General features: G+C 43.5%; 1 protein-coding gene across 8 annotated transcripts in view; it reads right to left on the bottom strand.

Annotated features, from left to right (window-relative positions):
• Positions 1 to 17,508, bottom strand: part of RNF13 (ring finger protein 13) — a 142,928-nt gene that overhangs the window by 111,138 nt on the left and 14,282 nt on the right. For 7 of the 8 annotated variants that reach the window (XR_014794330.1, XM_084875964.1, XM_084875962.1 and 4 more), the window contains one exon: positions 8,735 to 8,864. The exons of the other annotated variant lie outside the window; for it this stretch is intronic. Coding sequence is in view for 4 of the 7 variants with exons in the window: in XM_084875962.1 (XP_084732088.1) it covers positions 8,735 to 8,848 (114 nt within the window). In the remaining 3 variants the exon portion in view is untranslated. The remainder of the gene's footprint in view (positions 1 to 8,734; positions 8,865 to 17,508) is intronic. 8 annotated transcript variants of the gene reach the window in all.

A 17,508-nucleotide genomic window follows, 5' to 3' on the forward strand; every position in this document is an offset into this window, starting at 1 on the left:
GCAGCCCTCTACATGACCTTGAGGAGATTCTGACTACCTTGACTTCCCTCCGTTCCGACCTGATGGACATCCCTGTAGAAGACCCGGACAAGACACTCTATACTGATGGGAGCAGTTTCATAGAGGACGGGGTGCGCTATGCGGAAGCCGCCGTAGTCACAGAGGAGAAGGTTATCTGGGCTCAGGCCCTAGGAAACGGGACATCAGCTCAGAAGGCTGAGCTCATCGCCCTGACTCAGGCCCTATGATGGGGAAAAGGGAAGAAAATCAACATATACACTGACAGCAGGTACGCTTTCGCCACCGTCCATGTCCATGGGGCTCTGTACCAGGAACGGGGACTGCTTACATCCAGGGGAAAGGAGATCAAAAATGCCCGCGAAATCCTGGCCCTACTGGCAGCAATTTGGGGGCCAATGGAAGTCGCAGTAATACACTGCCGAGGACACCAGAAGGGGGATTCCCCCATAGTGAAGGGAAAAACGCCTTAGCCGACAGGGTGGCTAAGGAGTCGGCCAAAAGACCAGTAGGGCTTAAAGTCCTAGTGGCCCTACCGGACTGACGGCTCCCAGACTCACCTTCTTACACAGAACAGAAACTAAAACAAGCTCAGCTCCTTCGGGTCCAGAGAACTCAGGAAGGGTGGCTAGCATTGCCTGGGGGACGAATATTTCTCCCTGAAGCTCTAGGAAGAACCATCATTGAACAAACTCATAGAGGCACTCATTTAGGGGGAACTCAGCTGGCCGAGTTGATCCAGCGGGACTTCTATGTGCCCAGATTTCATGAAGCAGCAAAAAGCATCTTCCAGAGATGTAGAGCCTGTGCTCAGATTAACACAAGTAGGAGACCGGGTAAGGTTGAAGGAACCAGACTTCGAGGAAGCCATCCACGAGAGCACTGGGAGGTAGACTTCACAGAACTCCCATCTGGACCTGGTGGCTACCGGTACCTCCTAGTTTTCATCGACACCTTTTCAGGATGGGCAGAAGCATTCCCCACTAGAACCGAGACCGCTCAGACAGTAGTTAAGAAACTCCTCAGTGAAATTGTCCCCCGGTTTGGCCTACCGTTATACATGGGGTCTGACAATGGCCCTGCGTTCATCGCCAAAACCACCTAATTGGCAGCAAAAGCTCTACAGGTGAATTGGAAGCTCCACTGTGTATATAGACCACATAGTTCAGGTCAGGTAGAGAGGATGAATCGGACTCTTAAGGAAACACTGACCAAACTCAAACTAGAGACTGGCGAGAACTTGGTAACTCTACTCCCCTTTGCCCTACTCCGAGCCCACTGTACCCCATTTATAAAGGGTTTAACCCCTTTCGAGATTATGCTTGGTAGGCCACCACTACTTATTCCCCGATTGGGAGAGGAGGAGATGGCTTGCCTAGCTACTCATAATTTGCTTAAGTCCCTACAGGCACCCCACAAAGCTGCCACGTCAGCACGATAACTTGTAAAGGCAGCTTACGAAGAGACTGCAGGTGCTGGTGCTGCAGCAGGCAGAAAAGGCAACCTGTTTGCTCTGGGCGACTTGGTTTGGGTGAAGAGGCACCAGCCCGGAGGACTTGAGCCTCGGTGGGGTGGTCCCTACACCGTCATTCTGAGCACCCCCACTGCTGTAAAGGTAACCGAGAAGAAATATTGGATTCATCGGTCTCAAGTAAAATTAGCCCGGGAGGAACCGGGACCCAGGCAGTGGAAAGTTAAGCCAACCCATGATCCACTGAAGGTGAAATTGGTGCCAGCAGAATGAAGGGACTAGTGTTATTCATCTATGTGTTCAGCCTCGCAGTAAGTCAGCCCCAACGGGTACTGGTACCCCATTACCTGGGAAGCGACCTGCACCACCGACGGGACCGTATTGGCCCAAACAGAGGGAACAGGGCCCCCCACCCTAACTTTTGACCTGTGCCAACTCTTTCGGGAAACCTGGAATCACCCCAATCTCCCAGTATCCCGGCCTAAACGGTGGGTTTCGGGGGGTCACTCCGAACAACAGGCTTCCACCTCTTACGGGTGTGGAACCAGGGAAGCAGAACAACTAGGAAGACCCAACTCTACATCTGCCCCAGACGGCCTCGGATAGCCTTCCTCAAGTGTGGTGACCACGAGGACTTTTACTGCGGACAATGGGGTTGTGAGACCTATGCCCAAGGGTGGGCCCCCAAGACGCAGGATAGAGATGCTAGGTTTACCCGGACTCAGCCAGGAGACTGCCAGGTTGGGAGATGCAATCTCCTAATAATTCAACCCATCGATCACTGGTCCAGAGAATGGGCAGGGGGGGAAGACGTGGGGCCTGAGGTTATATGTTTCAGGGTACGACCCAGGAGTGTTGTTCACGGTCCAGCAGAAGGGGACACCCAGGCCACCCAAGCCCATTGGACCCTTGGCACCCCTTGCACCCACGACAAAGACTCCAACACCAGCCCCAGTGACATCGACAACAGACAGACCACCAAAGGAAGACCCCTGCTCCTGCTCCCAGACCGGAGGCAGATAAAGTAAGATCTCACTTCGACATTTTCTCCCCTTTGGACACCTCTTTTCATCTGTTGAATGCCAGTTCCCAAAACCTCACCGCTGACTGCTGGCTATGCTTGAACCCTGAGCCCCATACTACGTGGGAATTGGAGCCATGGCCGAAATTGGAGCAGACTCTGGATCAGTCTGGAACTTGTCCACAGAAAACAGGGAGACTGATCAGTTATGCCCGTGGGGACACGAAAAACAGGGAATAACTATCAGGGACATTTCAGGGGAAGGACTCTGTGTACATTCTTGGAAGTATGATCTCAAAACGTCCCCATATGCAGGAAAATTGTAACCAGACAATCCGTGTACCTGAGAATCCAGGTGAGGGAACCCCTTGGTACCTAGTCGCTCCAGAAGGAGCTTGGTGGGCATGCACCACCAGTGTCACCCCATGCATGGGGTCCTTAGGCCTGCAGGTAGGCAAGGAACCTGGATTGTGCATACTCGCCCATATCCTGCCCCAGGTGTACTACTATTCGGGAGAAGGGGGACGTGAGCACCTACTAATAGAGCCCTGGAGGGTCAAGAGAGCCCCAGTACTAATCCCTCTGCTGGTGGGTCTGGGGTTAGCAGGCTCCACTGCAGTAGGCACGGCAGCCCTAGTCTCGGGACAACAAAACTATAAGGAATTAGGTCAGCAAATAGACCAGGATTTAAGTACCCTAGAGAAATCTATAGGCAAATTAGAAGAATTTGTCGGGTCCCTGGCAGAAGTAGTTTTGCAGAAGAGAAGAGGCTTAGATCTGTTGTTCCTAAAGCAAGGGGGACTTTGCCTAGCTCTAGGAGAAACCTGCTGTTTCTATACTAATCATTCTGGGGTCATAAGGGAAAGCTTAAGTCAGTTGAGAAAGAGGCTAGCTGACAGAGAAGAAGCTTGGAAGACTGCAGGAAACTGGTATGAGAACTTGTACTCCTGGTCCCCTTGGCTCACCAGCCTACTGACTGCCATAGCAGGCCCACTATTACTATTACTTATAGGCTTAATCTTTGGGCCATGCCTCGTAAAATGCTTGGTTAATTTTGTACAAGACAGAATACAGGCAGTGAAACTAATGGTCTTGCATACTCAGTATTCTCAACTAGTAGATACTAGTAATGAATCTAAGGTTTAGATTCATTCCCAAAAGACCAGTAGGGTCTTTGGGAATGAAATAAGACATTAAGAATATTCATCTTGGGGCCAAAACTGGTTTGGCTCAGTGGATAGAGCGTTGGCCTGTGGACTGAAAGGTCCCAGGTTCAATTCCAGTAAAGGGCATGTACCTTGGTTGCTGATCAATGATTCTCTCTCATTGATGTTTCTAACTCTCTATCCCTCTCTCTTCCTCTCTATAAAAAAATAAATAAAATATATTTTTTAAAAAAAAATATTCATCTTGGGTAAAAACTGCTGTTTGAATTTTAACCCCACTATTCTGACTTTGACCTTCACTTACTTGCTTAAATAGGGTAGTTACAGGAGATTGATTCCCACTGACTCAGTAGCTTCAGGGGTAGAAACTTTTAGAGATTAACCTCTGAGTTCTGCTTCTGTATTATCAGTAAAATAGGGCCATATTCCAATGTTCCCAACCTTTAGAATTTAAAGGAAAATTCCTGTGGTTTAAACCTTTAAAAAATGGCTTACACCTGGAACTGTGTGGTCCTGTGGACTCCACCTGCCTGTGGTCCTGGCCAGTTTTTCAATAAATCCTTGCCTGCATTTTTTAATCAATCTTCAGCCTCCTGTGGTCTTATTTTGAACCCAGGGTTCGACCCCACAACAGTAATAATCCACTTCAGGTAAAAAGGAAACACAACAAGAAGTGGCAGATGTTAGAAAGAATAGAGAAAAGAGGAAGATGGGAAGGAGGGAGAGAGGGAATAAGGAAATGAAAGAACTCAAAGGAAAAAAGGTAGATAACAAGAACTTCACTCCTTGATCAGTCCATTCATACATCCTCTACCTCATTTCAAAAGTCATCCCCAAAATATTCCAAGCAAGCTGACACTGGTTTGGCTCAGTGGATAGAGCATCGGCCTCCAGACTGAAAGGTCCCGGGTTCAATCCCGGTCAAGGGCACATACCTTGGTTGCAGACACATCTCCAGTGGGGGGTGTGCAAGAGGCAGCTGGTCAATGTATCTCTCTCATCGACATTTCTAACTCTCTATCCCTCTCACTTCCTCTCTGTAAAAAAATCAATAAAATATATTTTTAAAAAATATATTCCAAACACTTTGGGGACTAATTTGGAAGAGAGATATGAAAAACAATGGACTCTTAATTCTGCTTACATTCCAACTTAAAAAAAAAAAAAAAAAATCCACTTTTCTAAAAAATAATCCAATCAGCCATTTCTCTACTGAAAAGGGAAATCTCCTAGGGATTAGAATTTCTATGCCTTCAAAAGCTAAGGTATAGAAACCAGTTTAGTTTTCTCCCAGGCTCTACACTGATCCTAGACTCTTCCATTAGTAATATAGTATGCAGACACATGGCTGAGGACCACATCAAGCTTTGATCAGTAACAATTCCAGCCCTTCTGTTTCTCACCTAATTTCACAAAGCAATTCCTACTGAAAAAAGTAAAATACAATAACCTTAGCACAGTACCTAACGAATAGAGGTGCATGGGTACACACATGCACACACACACACACACACATAGTTAATTCTTCTCTTCCTAGCTTCAGAAATGAGAAAGAGAAAATAGATACACTTCCCAGTTTAGAGGATAGTAACACACCTAGAAAGGACACTTAAGGTCTTGAGGAACAATGTTCTCTAAAATCTTTTCTAGCCATCATTACAGATAAGACCATTGTGCTTTTTTTCTGACTCATTAACATTAATTTTAGGGAGTTGATTCTGGAGAATCCAAGATGGCTGCGCAGGTAAATACCTAGCCGCATCAGCACACAACAATTTCAATAAAATACAACTAAAATATAAAATGGGCATTACCCAGAACTACAGGAAAGTCGACTGAATGGAAATTCTACAACGAGAAGCAAGGAGAAAACCAGAAGAGCAGAGGAGCTGTAAAAGTCTAAGGTACGGAGACACGCAGCACGCGGAGAGGACGGAGCAGGAAAGGAGGAGCGGCTGAGTGCCTGGCTGGCGTTCCCTAGCAGGAAGGAGATAAAAGCTCCAACTGTCCTGAACCCCAGGCCCGACAGCGCTGAACCCCAGTTCTAGGCCAGACCCTGGGGACCCAGGCTCATCCAGAGGGAGCTGGGCTGTTAGGCGGAATCCCAGGGGAGGCGCGCACATTGTGTGCAAAGAAGGGACTGTTGGCTGTGCCACGGGATTGCCCTGGCGGGAAGGAGACAGAGGCTCCAAACTGCTCTGAATGCCACCTCCAACTCTACTTCCAACTGAACTGAACCCCAGTTCCGGGCTCATTGGGGGAGAGCCTAGACTGTTTGGTAGCAGGCGAAAATCGAGGGCACCTTTCTCTCAAAGGTGCTTGCAGCAAGTACCAAAGGACCCTGGGGAATATTGAGACTCAAGAGCCGCATAGGGCTGTAGGCTCCACCCTGAAACCTCGCCCCATCCAAGCAGAACACAGAGACTTTTAAGGCTACCAACTCAGGAAAGCTGCGAAAATGCCAAGACAAGAAAATAGATCACAAGCAAAAGAAATGGAGGACAAAAAGCGACTGGATATAGAGTTCAAATCTACGCTTGTAAGGTTTTTCAAGAATTTCCTAGAAAAGATCGATAAGACCTATGAGGATATGAAAAGGGATCAACTAGAATTAATAAGGAATCAACAAGAAATAATAAGGGATCAACAAGAAATAAAGAATACATTGTCTGAAATAAAAAATATTATACAGAGTCCTAAAAACAGAATTGAAGATCGCAAGAATCAAGTCAAAGATTTGGAACATAAAGAGCCAGAAGACACTCCTCCGCAGAAGCTAGAAGGCAAGAGAATCCAGAAAATTGAAGATAATGTAAGAAACCTCTGGGACAACTTGAAGCGAACCAACATCAGAATTATGGGGGTCCCAGAAGATGAGAGAGAGCAAGATATCGAAAACATACTGAAAGAAATAGTGACAGAAAACTTCCCCCACCTGGTGAAAGAATTAGACTTACAAGACCAGGAAGCACACAGAACTCCTAACAAAAGGAATCCAAAGAAGACCACACCAAGACAAATCATAATTAACCCTTTGCACTCCGAACCATTCTGGACATTGGCTACCAGCTACTCTCGACACTACTTTGCGGCGGAAACGTGCATTTACAGACCCTCGTATTATTTAGTATAATTTTGGAACCAAGTAACGTATTATAATGATATTGGACTTATATGAATTGGGTGACATCGAGGAATGTATATTTGAAAAAAAAAAACAATATTTTATTGTTTATAATTTTGTACAGTATGATAAGTTTTGAAACACTCCCCAATATGCATTGCAGGCTGATTAGTGCATGTTTGACAGTAATAAGTGGTTTGACGCCTGTCTCAAAAAGTTGTGTTGAAATAACTCAATTCCCCGTAATCACTAATAAACTGCAATGTCCCCTGAGAGGGGACATCTGAGTGATATGCTAGAATTCCGATGTCCCCTGAGAGGGAACAGCGGAGTGCAAAAGGTTAAAATTCCAAGAGCAAAAGACAAAGAGATAATACTAAAAGCAGCAAGAGCAAAGCAGGTAGTTACCTATTATATAAAGGAGCACCTATATTATTGTCAGCTGATTTCTCATCAGAAACCATGCAGGCCAGACAGGAATGGCAAGAAATATTCAAGGTGATGAATAGTAAGAACCTACAGCCAAAAATACTCTACCCAGCAAAGCTATCACTCAGAATCAAAGGCCAGATAAAGAGCTTCACTAATAAAAAAAAGTTAAAGGAGTTCATTACCACCAAACCAGAATTATATGAATTGCTGAAGGGGGTTCTTTCGGAAGAGAAAAATAATAAAGATAAAAATTATGAACAACAAATACGTAACTATCAACAAGTGAATCTAAAAACCAAGGAAATTAAAAAAAAAAAAAAAAAAAAAAAACTGATGCCGAAACCGGTTTGGCTCAGTGGATAGAGCGTCGGTCTGCGGACTGAGAGGTCCCAGGTTCGATTCTGTTCAAGGGCATGTGCATTGGTTGCGGGCACATCCCCCATGGGGGATGTGCAGGAGGCAGCTGGTCAATGTTTCTCTCTCATTGACGTTTCTGGCTCTCTATCCCTCTCCTTTCCTCTCTGTGGAAAATCAATAAAATATATTTAAAAAACAAAAAAAAACAAAACACTGATGAACAATATTAACTATTGAATATAATAGAATCAGAGGTATGGAAGGGGAGTGAACTGACGATTCTTGGGGAAAAGGGGAGAGGGGGATGTGGGAAGAGACTGAACATAAACTGTGCACCTATGGATGAGGACAATGTGGGGTGGGGAAAGGGCAGAGGGTAGGGTGGGAACCTGGTGGAAGAGAGCAATGGAGGGGGGTGGGGGGGAAGAGGAACATTTGTAATAATATGAACAATAAAGATTTATTTTAAAAAATAAATAAATAAAATAAAAATTACTACCTGGAAAAAAAAGAAAGAAAAAAAAAAAACATTAATTTTAGCTTAATATTTTCTTTGTAAATCCTCACCAGAGGATTTTTTTTTTCCCCACTGATTTTCAGAGGGAGTGAAAGGGAGGAGGAGAGACAGAAACAATGTCAATGGATTGCCTCCCACACATGCACGTGGATTGAGCCTGCAACCTACGTATGTGCCCTTGACCAGAACTGAACTTGAGACCCTTCAGCCCACAGGCTGACACTCTAACCACTGAGCCAAATCATGTAGGGCAGTTTAATATTTTCTATGGACATCTTGTACAATTGTTAAAAATAACATTATTAAAGTCATTCATATATACTAATTATCAAGGAAAATGGTAAGATTCTAGAATTGCACAGCATATAGCTATATATACATATGCACTCTTGGGAGCACACACATCACAAGAACAACAACATCTATTAGGTATTTACTGTACATTAGATCTTACATTAGATATTCAGCAGTAAAAAAGATGAGTACGGCCCCCTACTTTCAAGTAACAACTATGTGTATGTGCCCATATATTTGTAGGTAAACAACTTATAAAATTCTACCATTTAGGGCTTTTAAAGCTTTTCTTTAAGATATGTTTTTAGGCATGAATAAATTTTACGATACTTACTGCTAAAATATCTGCTTCTACAGGCAGTAGGTTTAAAAATGCAAACAACTGCACAGTCAAGATGGTATAGATTTGTGTGGCCGACAGCATGAGCATCCCAATGGAGAGCAGCATCTCGCTGTCAAATCACCTGGAAGATAAGCAGGTAAGTAACAATGAGCTCTGGTGCTTTGTCCCTGAAAATAAATGACTTCCTATATTAATTCCTGATGTCCAAAAATATCTCTTTTAATTATGATCGTGAAAACATTAAAATTAAACATATTCAAAAGCATAGGGATTTACACAGATTTGAACATTTAAGTAACCACCCAAGGTTAGTCAAAACTTACATAACTCATGGTGATTAAGTTTTGTGTTTTAACCACAAAACAAACATCTTCCCATAGTTGTTGGTTTATAATACAACTTATCTACTAATTCAATTATGGAGAAACTAGATTTCAATCCAAATAATTATTTTTTTAAATATAGTTTATTGATGTTTTACAGAGAGGAACCACATGTGTCAAACACAAGGCCCGCGGGCCAAATCCAGCCCGCCAGGCCTTGCAATGTGGCCCGTACCGCGCTGTCATCACTGCACTCCGCTGTCAGTTTATGACATTGTCAGTTTATGACTGTTCAGTAAACCATTCGGCCCGCGATTTAGGCTGGATTTTAGATTTTGGCCCCTTCTCTGATTGAGTTCGACACCCCTATAGACAGTTAGAAACTTCCAAGAGAGAGAAACATCCATCAGCTGCCTCCTGCACACCCCTGACTGGGGATGTGCCCGCAACCAAGGTACATGCCCTTGACTGGAATCAAACCTGGAACCCTTCAGTCCACAGGCCGATGCTCTATCCACTGAGCCAAACCAGTTAGGGCAATCCAAATAATTATTTAAAAACTCACAAGCACCTTTGCTTTAAATTTTTTACAATTTTAAAGAATTTTTATAATTATTTAAATATAATTTATAAATTCACATGTAAGTTTACTTTTTATTTACTCTTGCATAGTGCCTATAGAGAATGTAAAAAGAAAACAAAACACTTAAAATACTTTTGTCCTTTCTCTCCTAATATATACATTTTTCTGTCTCTACATCCTAATAGCTCTATATCCTAATAGTGATAGTGCAGCTATCTCTTCCCAATCTCATGCAATTCTCCACGAGTCTTTACCTAGCTCACAGCAAAATGTTATGAAAGCTCTAAATGTTAACCAAGCTGAATTCAAAATTCTCATCAGTAAGCCTCAACCAACTATATAGCATATTTATAGGTAAGCATAAAGTTTGCCTTTATAAATAATTATTTCATTAAATGCCACCAACTCATGTAATACCAACTAGATGATGACTACTGTTGGTAAGGAGATTATACACGGACTCAAACTGGTTCTTTAACAAACACTGAAAGAGAAATATCTCTGAATAATTTCTGAACTACCACCTTACAAACCCATTAAAATCAGAGATGAAATAATGGTGAAAACCTATTAAATTTTAAGATTTGTACCACAGAGACAGAAAGCAGATTAGTGGTTGCCTGTAAGTGGGGTTAAGAATTAAGGAAGAGGATGGACAGATATAAACAGGGTTTCATGTCCCCTCCCCCTGGTCAGGATGGCCGGACCCCACCCATGCACAAATTCATACACCAGGCCTCAAATATATTTACTGAGTGGCCAGATTATTATGCATTCAGAGATCATAATAATCTGGCCACTCAGTGTATACTAAATCACTGCATTGTTCATTTTAAATGGGTAGATGTTATGGTAATATGCAAAATAACCATCACTCTGCTACTTCCACAAGTCACACCCACCAGCCAATCAGGAGTGAGTATGCAAATTAACCCAACCAAGATGTCTGCATCCATGGAAAGAGTAGGAGGGAGGCTTGGCTTTCCCCGGCAATGGAGGAAGCCAAGCTTTGTGCACACCCTGGTGAGCCTAGGCCTCTGCTTAAGGCTACACAGTTTCAATTATAGAAGATAAATAAATTCCAACAGAAATGGCTGCCACCATAGAGTGAGCAGAAGGCTTGGCTCTGCTCCAGGCTACAAAGTTTCAATTGTAGAAGATAAATAAAACCCAGATACCAGGGCCTCTGCTTGGGTCGCCGGGGGACTTGGCCGGCCTGCAAACCACCACAGTCCCCTCGCCCAGACTGCCCCACATCCCAAGGGAATCCCATCCTGATCCGAGACACCTTTCAGGGCAAATCAGCTGGCCCCACCTGTGCACCAGGCCTCTATCCTATCTAATAAAAGAGTAATATGTAGACTGATCATCACTTCAACACACAAGATGGCTGCCCCCATGTGGACACAAGATGGCCACCACAAGATGGCCAGCAGGGGAGGGCAGTTGGGAGACACCAGGCCTGCAAGGGAGGGCAGTTGGGAGTGATTGACCCTGAAGAAGAGGGCACTTAGCGGTGACCAGAACGACAGAGGAGGGAAGTTGGGGGCAAATGGGCTGGCAGGGGAGTAGTTAAACATAAATCAGGCCGGCATGGGAATGGTTAGGGGGTGATCAGGCTGGCAGGCAGAAGCAGTCAGGAAGGCAGGCAGGCAAGCAGTTGGGAGCCAGCAGTCCAGGATTGTGAGAGGGATGTCCGACTGCCCTGATCGGGCAGTCGGACATCCCTCAAGGAGTCCCATATTGGAGAGGGTGCAGGCTGGGCGAAGGGACACCCCCACCCCCTTGCACAAATTTCATGCACCAGGCCTCTAGTAGTTATATAAATATCTCAAAGCTCATCAAAGCATATTCTTTAAATATGTACAATTTATTGTATGTCAATTTTAAGTCTGCAAAGCTGTTTTTATTTTATTTTTTAAATAATAATTAAACTATGTTGGGAAAATAGTGCTGAGGGAGAGACCCCAAAAGGAATAACTTGGTAGAAAACCGCAAGGCTGGGATTTCTCACTGGAGAAGGTATAGTTGCAGCACACTTGATAATAGAGAATTTCACTGGGTTTTCCAAAACCAGAGCTGATCCACTGTAGCCAGAAAAAACAGGAAACAATTCTGGAATGCAGGCAGGCAGAGGTAATCTGGGCACTGCAGGCACAAGGCCTGAGGTAGGCAGTGTCCACTTCAGAAGGGCCTAACAAGGTGGTCACCAGGCCTGGGGCTACAAGATTACTGAAATCCTTTGTTCTCTGGGCACATGGCTAAGACAGAGCAACACCAGATCTTCCCACCCATATGTACTGTTGACAGACCATGCGGTAGGCGCAAGAAAATGAAAATCACAGCTCACATGACCTAAGAAAAAAAGAAAAAAAACACTTCCCCCAGTAAGTTTTCTCTAGAACTTAGTCCCCTCCAACACCTGATAAAGCTTAATTCATAATTAATATTATGCTCTTTGTAAAGGAAAAAATGCTTAAGAATACAGTCCATTATTGAAGAGCATCTATTGAAGAGAAAATTTGGAGCAGAAATATACTGATAACTGACACAGTAATCTTCCTGTTTTTAACAGTACTTAAATAAAACAGTGATTCTCTCATTTAACAGTAGGAAAAAGAAAGTGAATATATGGCCATTAGTGTGTATTAATGTGCAGAATCTGAAAAAGCACTCGTAGTCTCTCTGAAATATCATTTATCTTTATTTTTCTTTAATTTTTAAAAAATCTTTATTATTGATTCTCTCTCATCATTGATATTTCTATCACTCTCTCCCTCTCCTTTCCCTCTCTGAAATAAACAAAAATGTATTTAAAAAAAAAAAAAAAACAACCTTTATTGAGAGTATTACAGATGTCCCCTCTTTTTTCCTCCATGTACCCGGTTCCTAACCCACCCCAGACCTTCACCATTCTACTGTCTGTGTCCATTGATAATGCATATCCTATATAATAATCCTATATAATAAAAAGGTAATATGCAAATTGACCCTAACACCCTCACACAAGATGGCTGCCCCCATGTGATCAAAGATGACCACCCCTAAGTGGTCAAAGATGGCCACCACAAGATGGCCAGCAGGGGAGGTTATTTGTGGGTGTGATCAGGCCAGCAGGGGAAGGCAGTAAGGAGACCAGGATGGCAAGGAAGGGCAGTTGGGGGCAATCGGGCAAGCAGGGGAGCAGACAGGCGTTGATCGGGCTGGCAAGAGAGTGGTTAGGGGGTGATCAGGCTGGTAGGCAGGTGAGTGGTTGGGAGCCAGCAGTCCCGGATTGTGAGAGGGATGTCCAACTGCCGGGATCGGGCCTAAACCAGAAGTTGGACATCCTCCAAGAGTCCCAGATTGAAGAGAATGCAGGCTGGGCTGAGGGACACACCCCCAGTGCACAAATTTCGTGCACCAGGCCTCTAATAAGCATATAAGACTTTGGTTATTCTATTTCCACCCCACACTCCCTTGCTTCTGAGATTCATCAATCTGTTCCATGTTTCCATGCCTCTGATTCTATTTTATTCATCAGTGTATTTTGTTCATTAGATTTCTTGTTCATTTATTTTGATTTTTAGATTCAATTGTTGATAGATATGTATTACCATTTTACTGTTCATATTTTTTTTATCTTTCCTCCTCTCCCTCCCCTTTCTCCTCCCCCTCTTCTTCCTCCTCGATTTTGCAGACCTCTATTTAATGTACTTAGGATTTAAAGGACAAAATTTCTAGGCCATATCACCCTATCAATATTTTGCTTCTAATTAAATTAATTTTTGTTATTAATTCACTATTTTTTAAATATATTTTTATTGATTTCAGAGATAAAGGGAGAGGAACAGAGATGGAAACATAAATGACGAGAATCATTGATAAGCCCCACATTGCAGGTGGAGCCTGCAACCTGGGCATGTGTCCTGACTGGGAATTGAATCATGATCTCCTGGTTCATAGGTCGATGCTCAACCATTGAGCCAAACCAGCCAGGTTCACCATTACTTTAAAAAAAATTTTAGCAAGTAAGCCATACATTGGAAAGAAACACTGTAGTAATTTCGCCGATATAAATATTACATACCTACAACTATAGTCTACATATTTAACTCCCAGAGTCATCAGTATTAAATGTTTGGAGAATGACTAGCATGTGATCACACAACATAATGCATCATGCACAGCAACTGGTTCTGTCGCCATGTGGCATGACTTGCTGCAGCAGTTTTAATATGTGCAGGCCATGTGCATTTGTTTACTCAAGGTGAATGGTGGATGCATGCATTTACTCAACCTATTCGGTATAAATTTAAAATCACAGTAATACCTACAGAAAACATTTCTGTGAAATTAAACTTTTCATAGATACTTAATTTTAATTACACAAACATGTCTGCATAAGTAAAAACAGGTAAACTAACTTGTCAATTTTTTTACATACACATTCAGAAAACCTACTTTATTATATAACAATTTCAGCTTTAATGGATAGTCTCTTACCTGAATTAATCTGTTATCTCAAGGTTTTATTGTATTATGAATTTCAGATATAGAGCAGAGTGGTTAGATATTTTTATAATTTATTAATAATTGAACCCCCTAATAAGTCTAGTATCACCTGCCACTATACATAGTTATTACAACACTAGGGGTCCAGTGCAGTAATTCATGCACCTTTTAAGGGATGTGTGCCACGAGGCTGCGGTGGACACAGGGGAGGGTCTCAGATCATGCTCCATGCCCCCACCCGGCCCTTCCTGCCGTGGCCGTCGGTCCCCTATCTGCCAGCAGCCCCACTCCAGCCGCTGCTGCTCCCATGCACTGACAGTGCCAGCCCAGCTCACACCCACTGACAGCACAAAGCACTTGGGACCAGTATCAGCAGCAGTTGCTAGCAGTGGCTCCAGACTAGCTGTGGTTGCACAGTGGAACTGTGGAGCACGGGGGCAAAGAATTTTGAGCAACCACTAGAGACTAGCCCCAATTACACCGACCAGCACCACGCCTTGGTCTGGTACCCCTACTCACATACTCCACCATACCACCATAGCCAATGTCCGCCATGTTCCACACGCGACCCTGGTGGTCAGTGCACATCATAGCGACCAGTTGTTTGGTTGTTTGGTTGTTCCACCATTTGGTCTATTTGCATATTATATATATATATATATATATATATATATATATATATATATATATATATGTGTGTGTGTGTGTGTGTGTGTGTGTGTGTGTGTGTGTGTGTGTGTATGTATATGTATACACACACACACACACACACACACACACACACACACACACACACACACTAGAGGCTCAGTACAAAAAATTCGTGCATGGGGGTGGGTTCCTCAGCCTGGCCTGCACCCTCTCCAATCTGGGACCCCGTAGGCAGTTGGACATCCCTCTTGCAATCCGGACATCTGGCTTCTAACGACTCACCTACCTGACTGCCTAATCGCCCCTAACCCCTCTGTCTGCCTGCCTGATCGCCCCTAACCTCTCTGCCTGCAGGCTTGATTGCCCCTACCTTGACCCCTGCCTGCCTGGATCACCCCTAACCTCTCTACCTGCCTGCCTGATTGCCCCTAAATTCCCTCCCCTGCTGGCCTGATCTCACCCTGAACTGCCCTCCCTGCTGGCCTGATAGCCCCTAACTGCCTCTGCCTCAACACCCACCACCATGGCTTTGTACAGAAGGAAGTCGGACATCTGGAAGATGGCCGGTCGACACAGTGTAATTAGCATATTACCCTTTGATTGATATACATGGGTTATATAGGATAGGATTGCTTAAATGGGGGAGGGAACCTTTTTCAGCAGAAAATGCTCTTGGCAGACAAAAACACATAATCCCTATATCTGGACTGATAGCTAGCCATGTCACTATACTGCCAAAGAAGTCATTAAAAAATTGAATTGCTTTCTTACACCTTACACCAAACAGCTATTGCCCTTAAAATCCCTCCTCAACCACCACCTTAGGTTCTGCCATCACAGTTCACCCAGATTTGGTTCTTTTTGGTCAGTTTCTATTCCAGTCAGTGTCAAAAGCCTCATTTCCTAGGCAGCCATTGGCTCCTCGCAATTCATCCAGATTTGGTTCTGATTGGTCAGTTTCTATGCCAGTCAGGATCTCCAGGCCTGATCATAGAGGCAGGGTTAATGAGCAGCCACCCCAGGCTACTGGCGAGCAGGCTGAACTGCTGACCTCTGGGAGAGAGAGAGAGAGGCTTGGCTGCTGGCGAGACCGGGAGAGAGAAGCAGGGTCTAATCATCTTGCTTCTCTGTCCCTGCCTTGCCAGCAGCCTCTGCCACAGCTGATCAACCCCTCCTCTCTCTCCCAGAGGTTAGCAGTTTAGCCCGTTCACCATCTGCACACACAGCCTGGCATTCGGTCCAGACTGCTAGCCAACAGGCTGAACTGCTGACCTCTGGAAGAGAGAAGCAGGGTCTGATCATCCTGCTTCTCTATCTGGGCCTTGCCAGCAGCCCTTGCCACTGCTGATCAGCTCTGCCTCTCTCTCTTTCTCTCTCTGAGAGGTCAGCAGTTCAGCCACTCACCTGCTGCGTAGGTAGTCTGGCGTTTGGTCGAGCCTCCGGTCATTGTGGATGTTACAACCCTGGTTCTTTATATATAGAGATAGATTATTGACTATATTCCCTATGCTGAACTTTACAACTCTGTCACTCTCACTTTTTAAATAACTTGCCTAATGACACCTCTAAAATAGTGGAGTCAAGAGTCAAATACAATGTGTCATGAAATGCCAACCTTTCCAGACCATCTAATCATTATATAAATTGGCATTTCTTTAGTTACCTGTGATGTTGAAATTAATCATGTCTAATTCATAATAAAATTTTAAATATTTTAAAACTTCTTTCAAGGAGAACTAAGAAAGGAAAAATAAAGTATATTTATGATAATTTATACACTCAAGTCAGCTTCTATTCCAATCTTTATTTTAAAAATTTTATTGGAGTGACATTGGTCAACATGATCATATAGGTTTCAGGTGTGGGTTTCTATGTTACAAGATCTGTATATTGCACCATGTGCCCACCACCCAAAGTCAAATCTTCTCTTGTCAACCTATATTAGAATCCATCTGGCAACCACCACACTGCTGTTTGTGTTCACAAATTTCAGTTTTATCTCCCACATATGAGTGAAATCATATGGTTCTTAGCTTTTTCTGACTTATTTCACTTAGCATAATGTTCTCAAGATACATCCATGTTGTTAAAAATGGTCCAATCTTATTTTTATTATTCATAGATCTCTAAACAAAATTTTTTTTAAAAAATATATTTTATTGATTTTTTACAGAGAGGAAGGGAGAGAGATAGAGAGCTAGAAACATCAATGAGAGAGAAACATCAACCAGCTGCCTCTTGCACACCCCATACTGGGGATGTGCCCGCAACCAACATACATGCCCCTGACCAGAATCGAACCAGGGACCTTTCAGTCCACAGACCGATGCTCTATCACTGAGCCAAACTGGTTTTGGCTCTCTAAACAAAATTTTATATTAAACATGGTTTATGCCTAAAACTTTCTCTATAACATCAGAATTTAAGTCACAAATAATAATAATAGTAATTTTATAATATATTTGTATTGATTTCAGAGAGGAAAGGAAAGGGAGAGCTAGAAACATTAATGATAAGAGAGAACCATTGATTAGCTGCCTCCTGCACACCCCCTGCTGTGGATCGAGCCCGCATCCCAGGCATGTGCCCTATCCTGTGATTGAAGCTCAACCACAGAGCCACACTGGCTGGGCAATAATAACTTTTAAATGAATTATTATATTCAAACCTTTCTCAAGCTTAAAGAAAATAGTGTTCTATCTTTTTTTATAACT

Source organism: Pipistrellus hanaki (assembly GCF_964339955.1).
Source record: "Pipistrellus hanaki genome assembly, chromosome: 2".
NCBI lineage: Eukaryota > Metazoa > Chordata > Mammalia > Chiroptera > Vespertilionidae > Pipistrellus > Pipistrellus hanaki.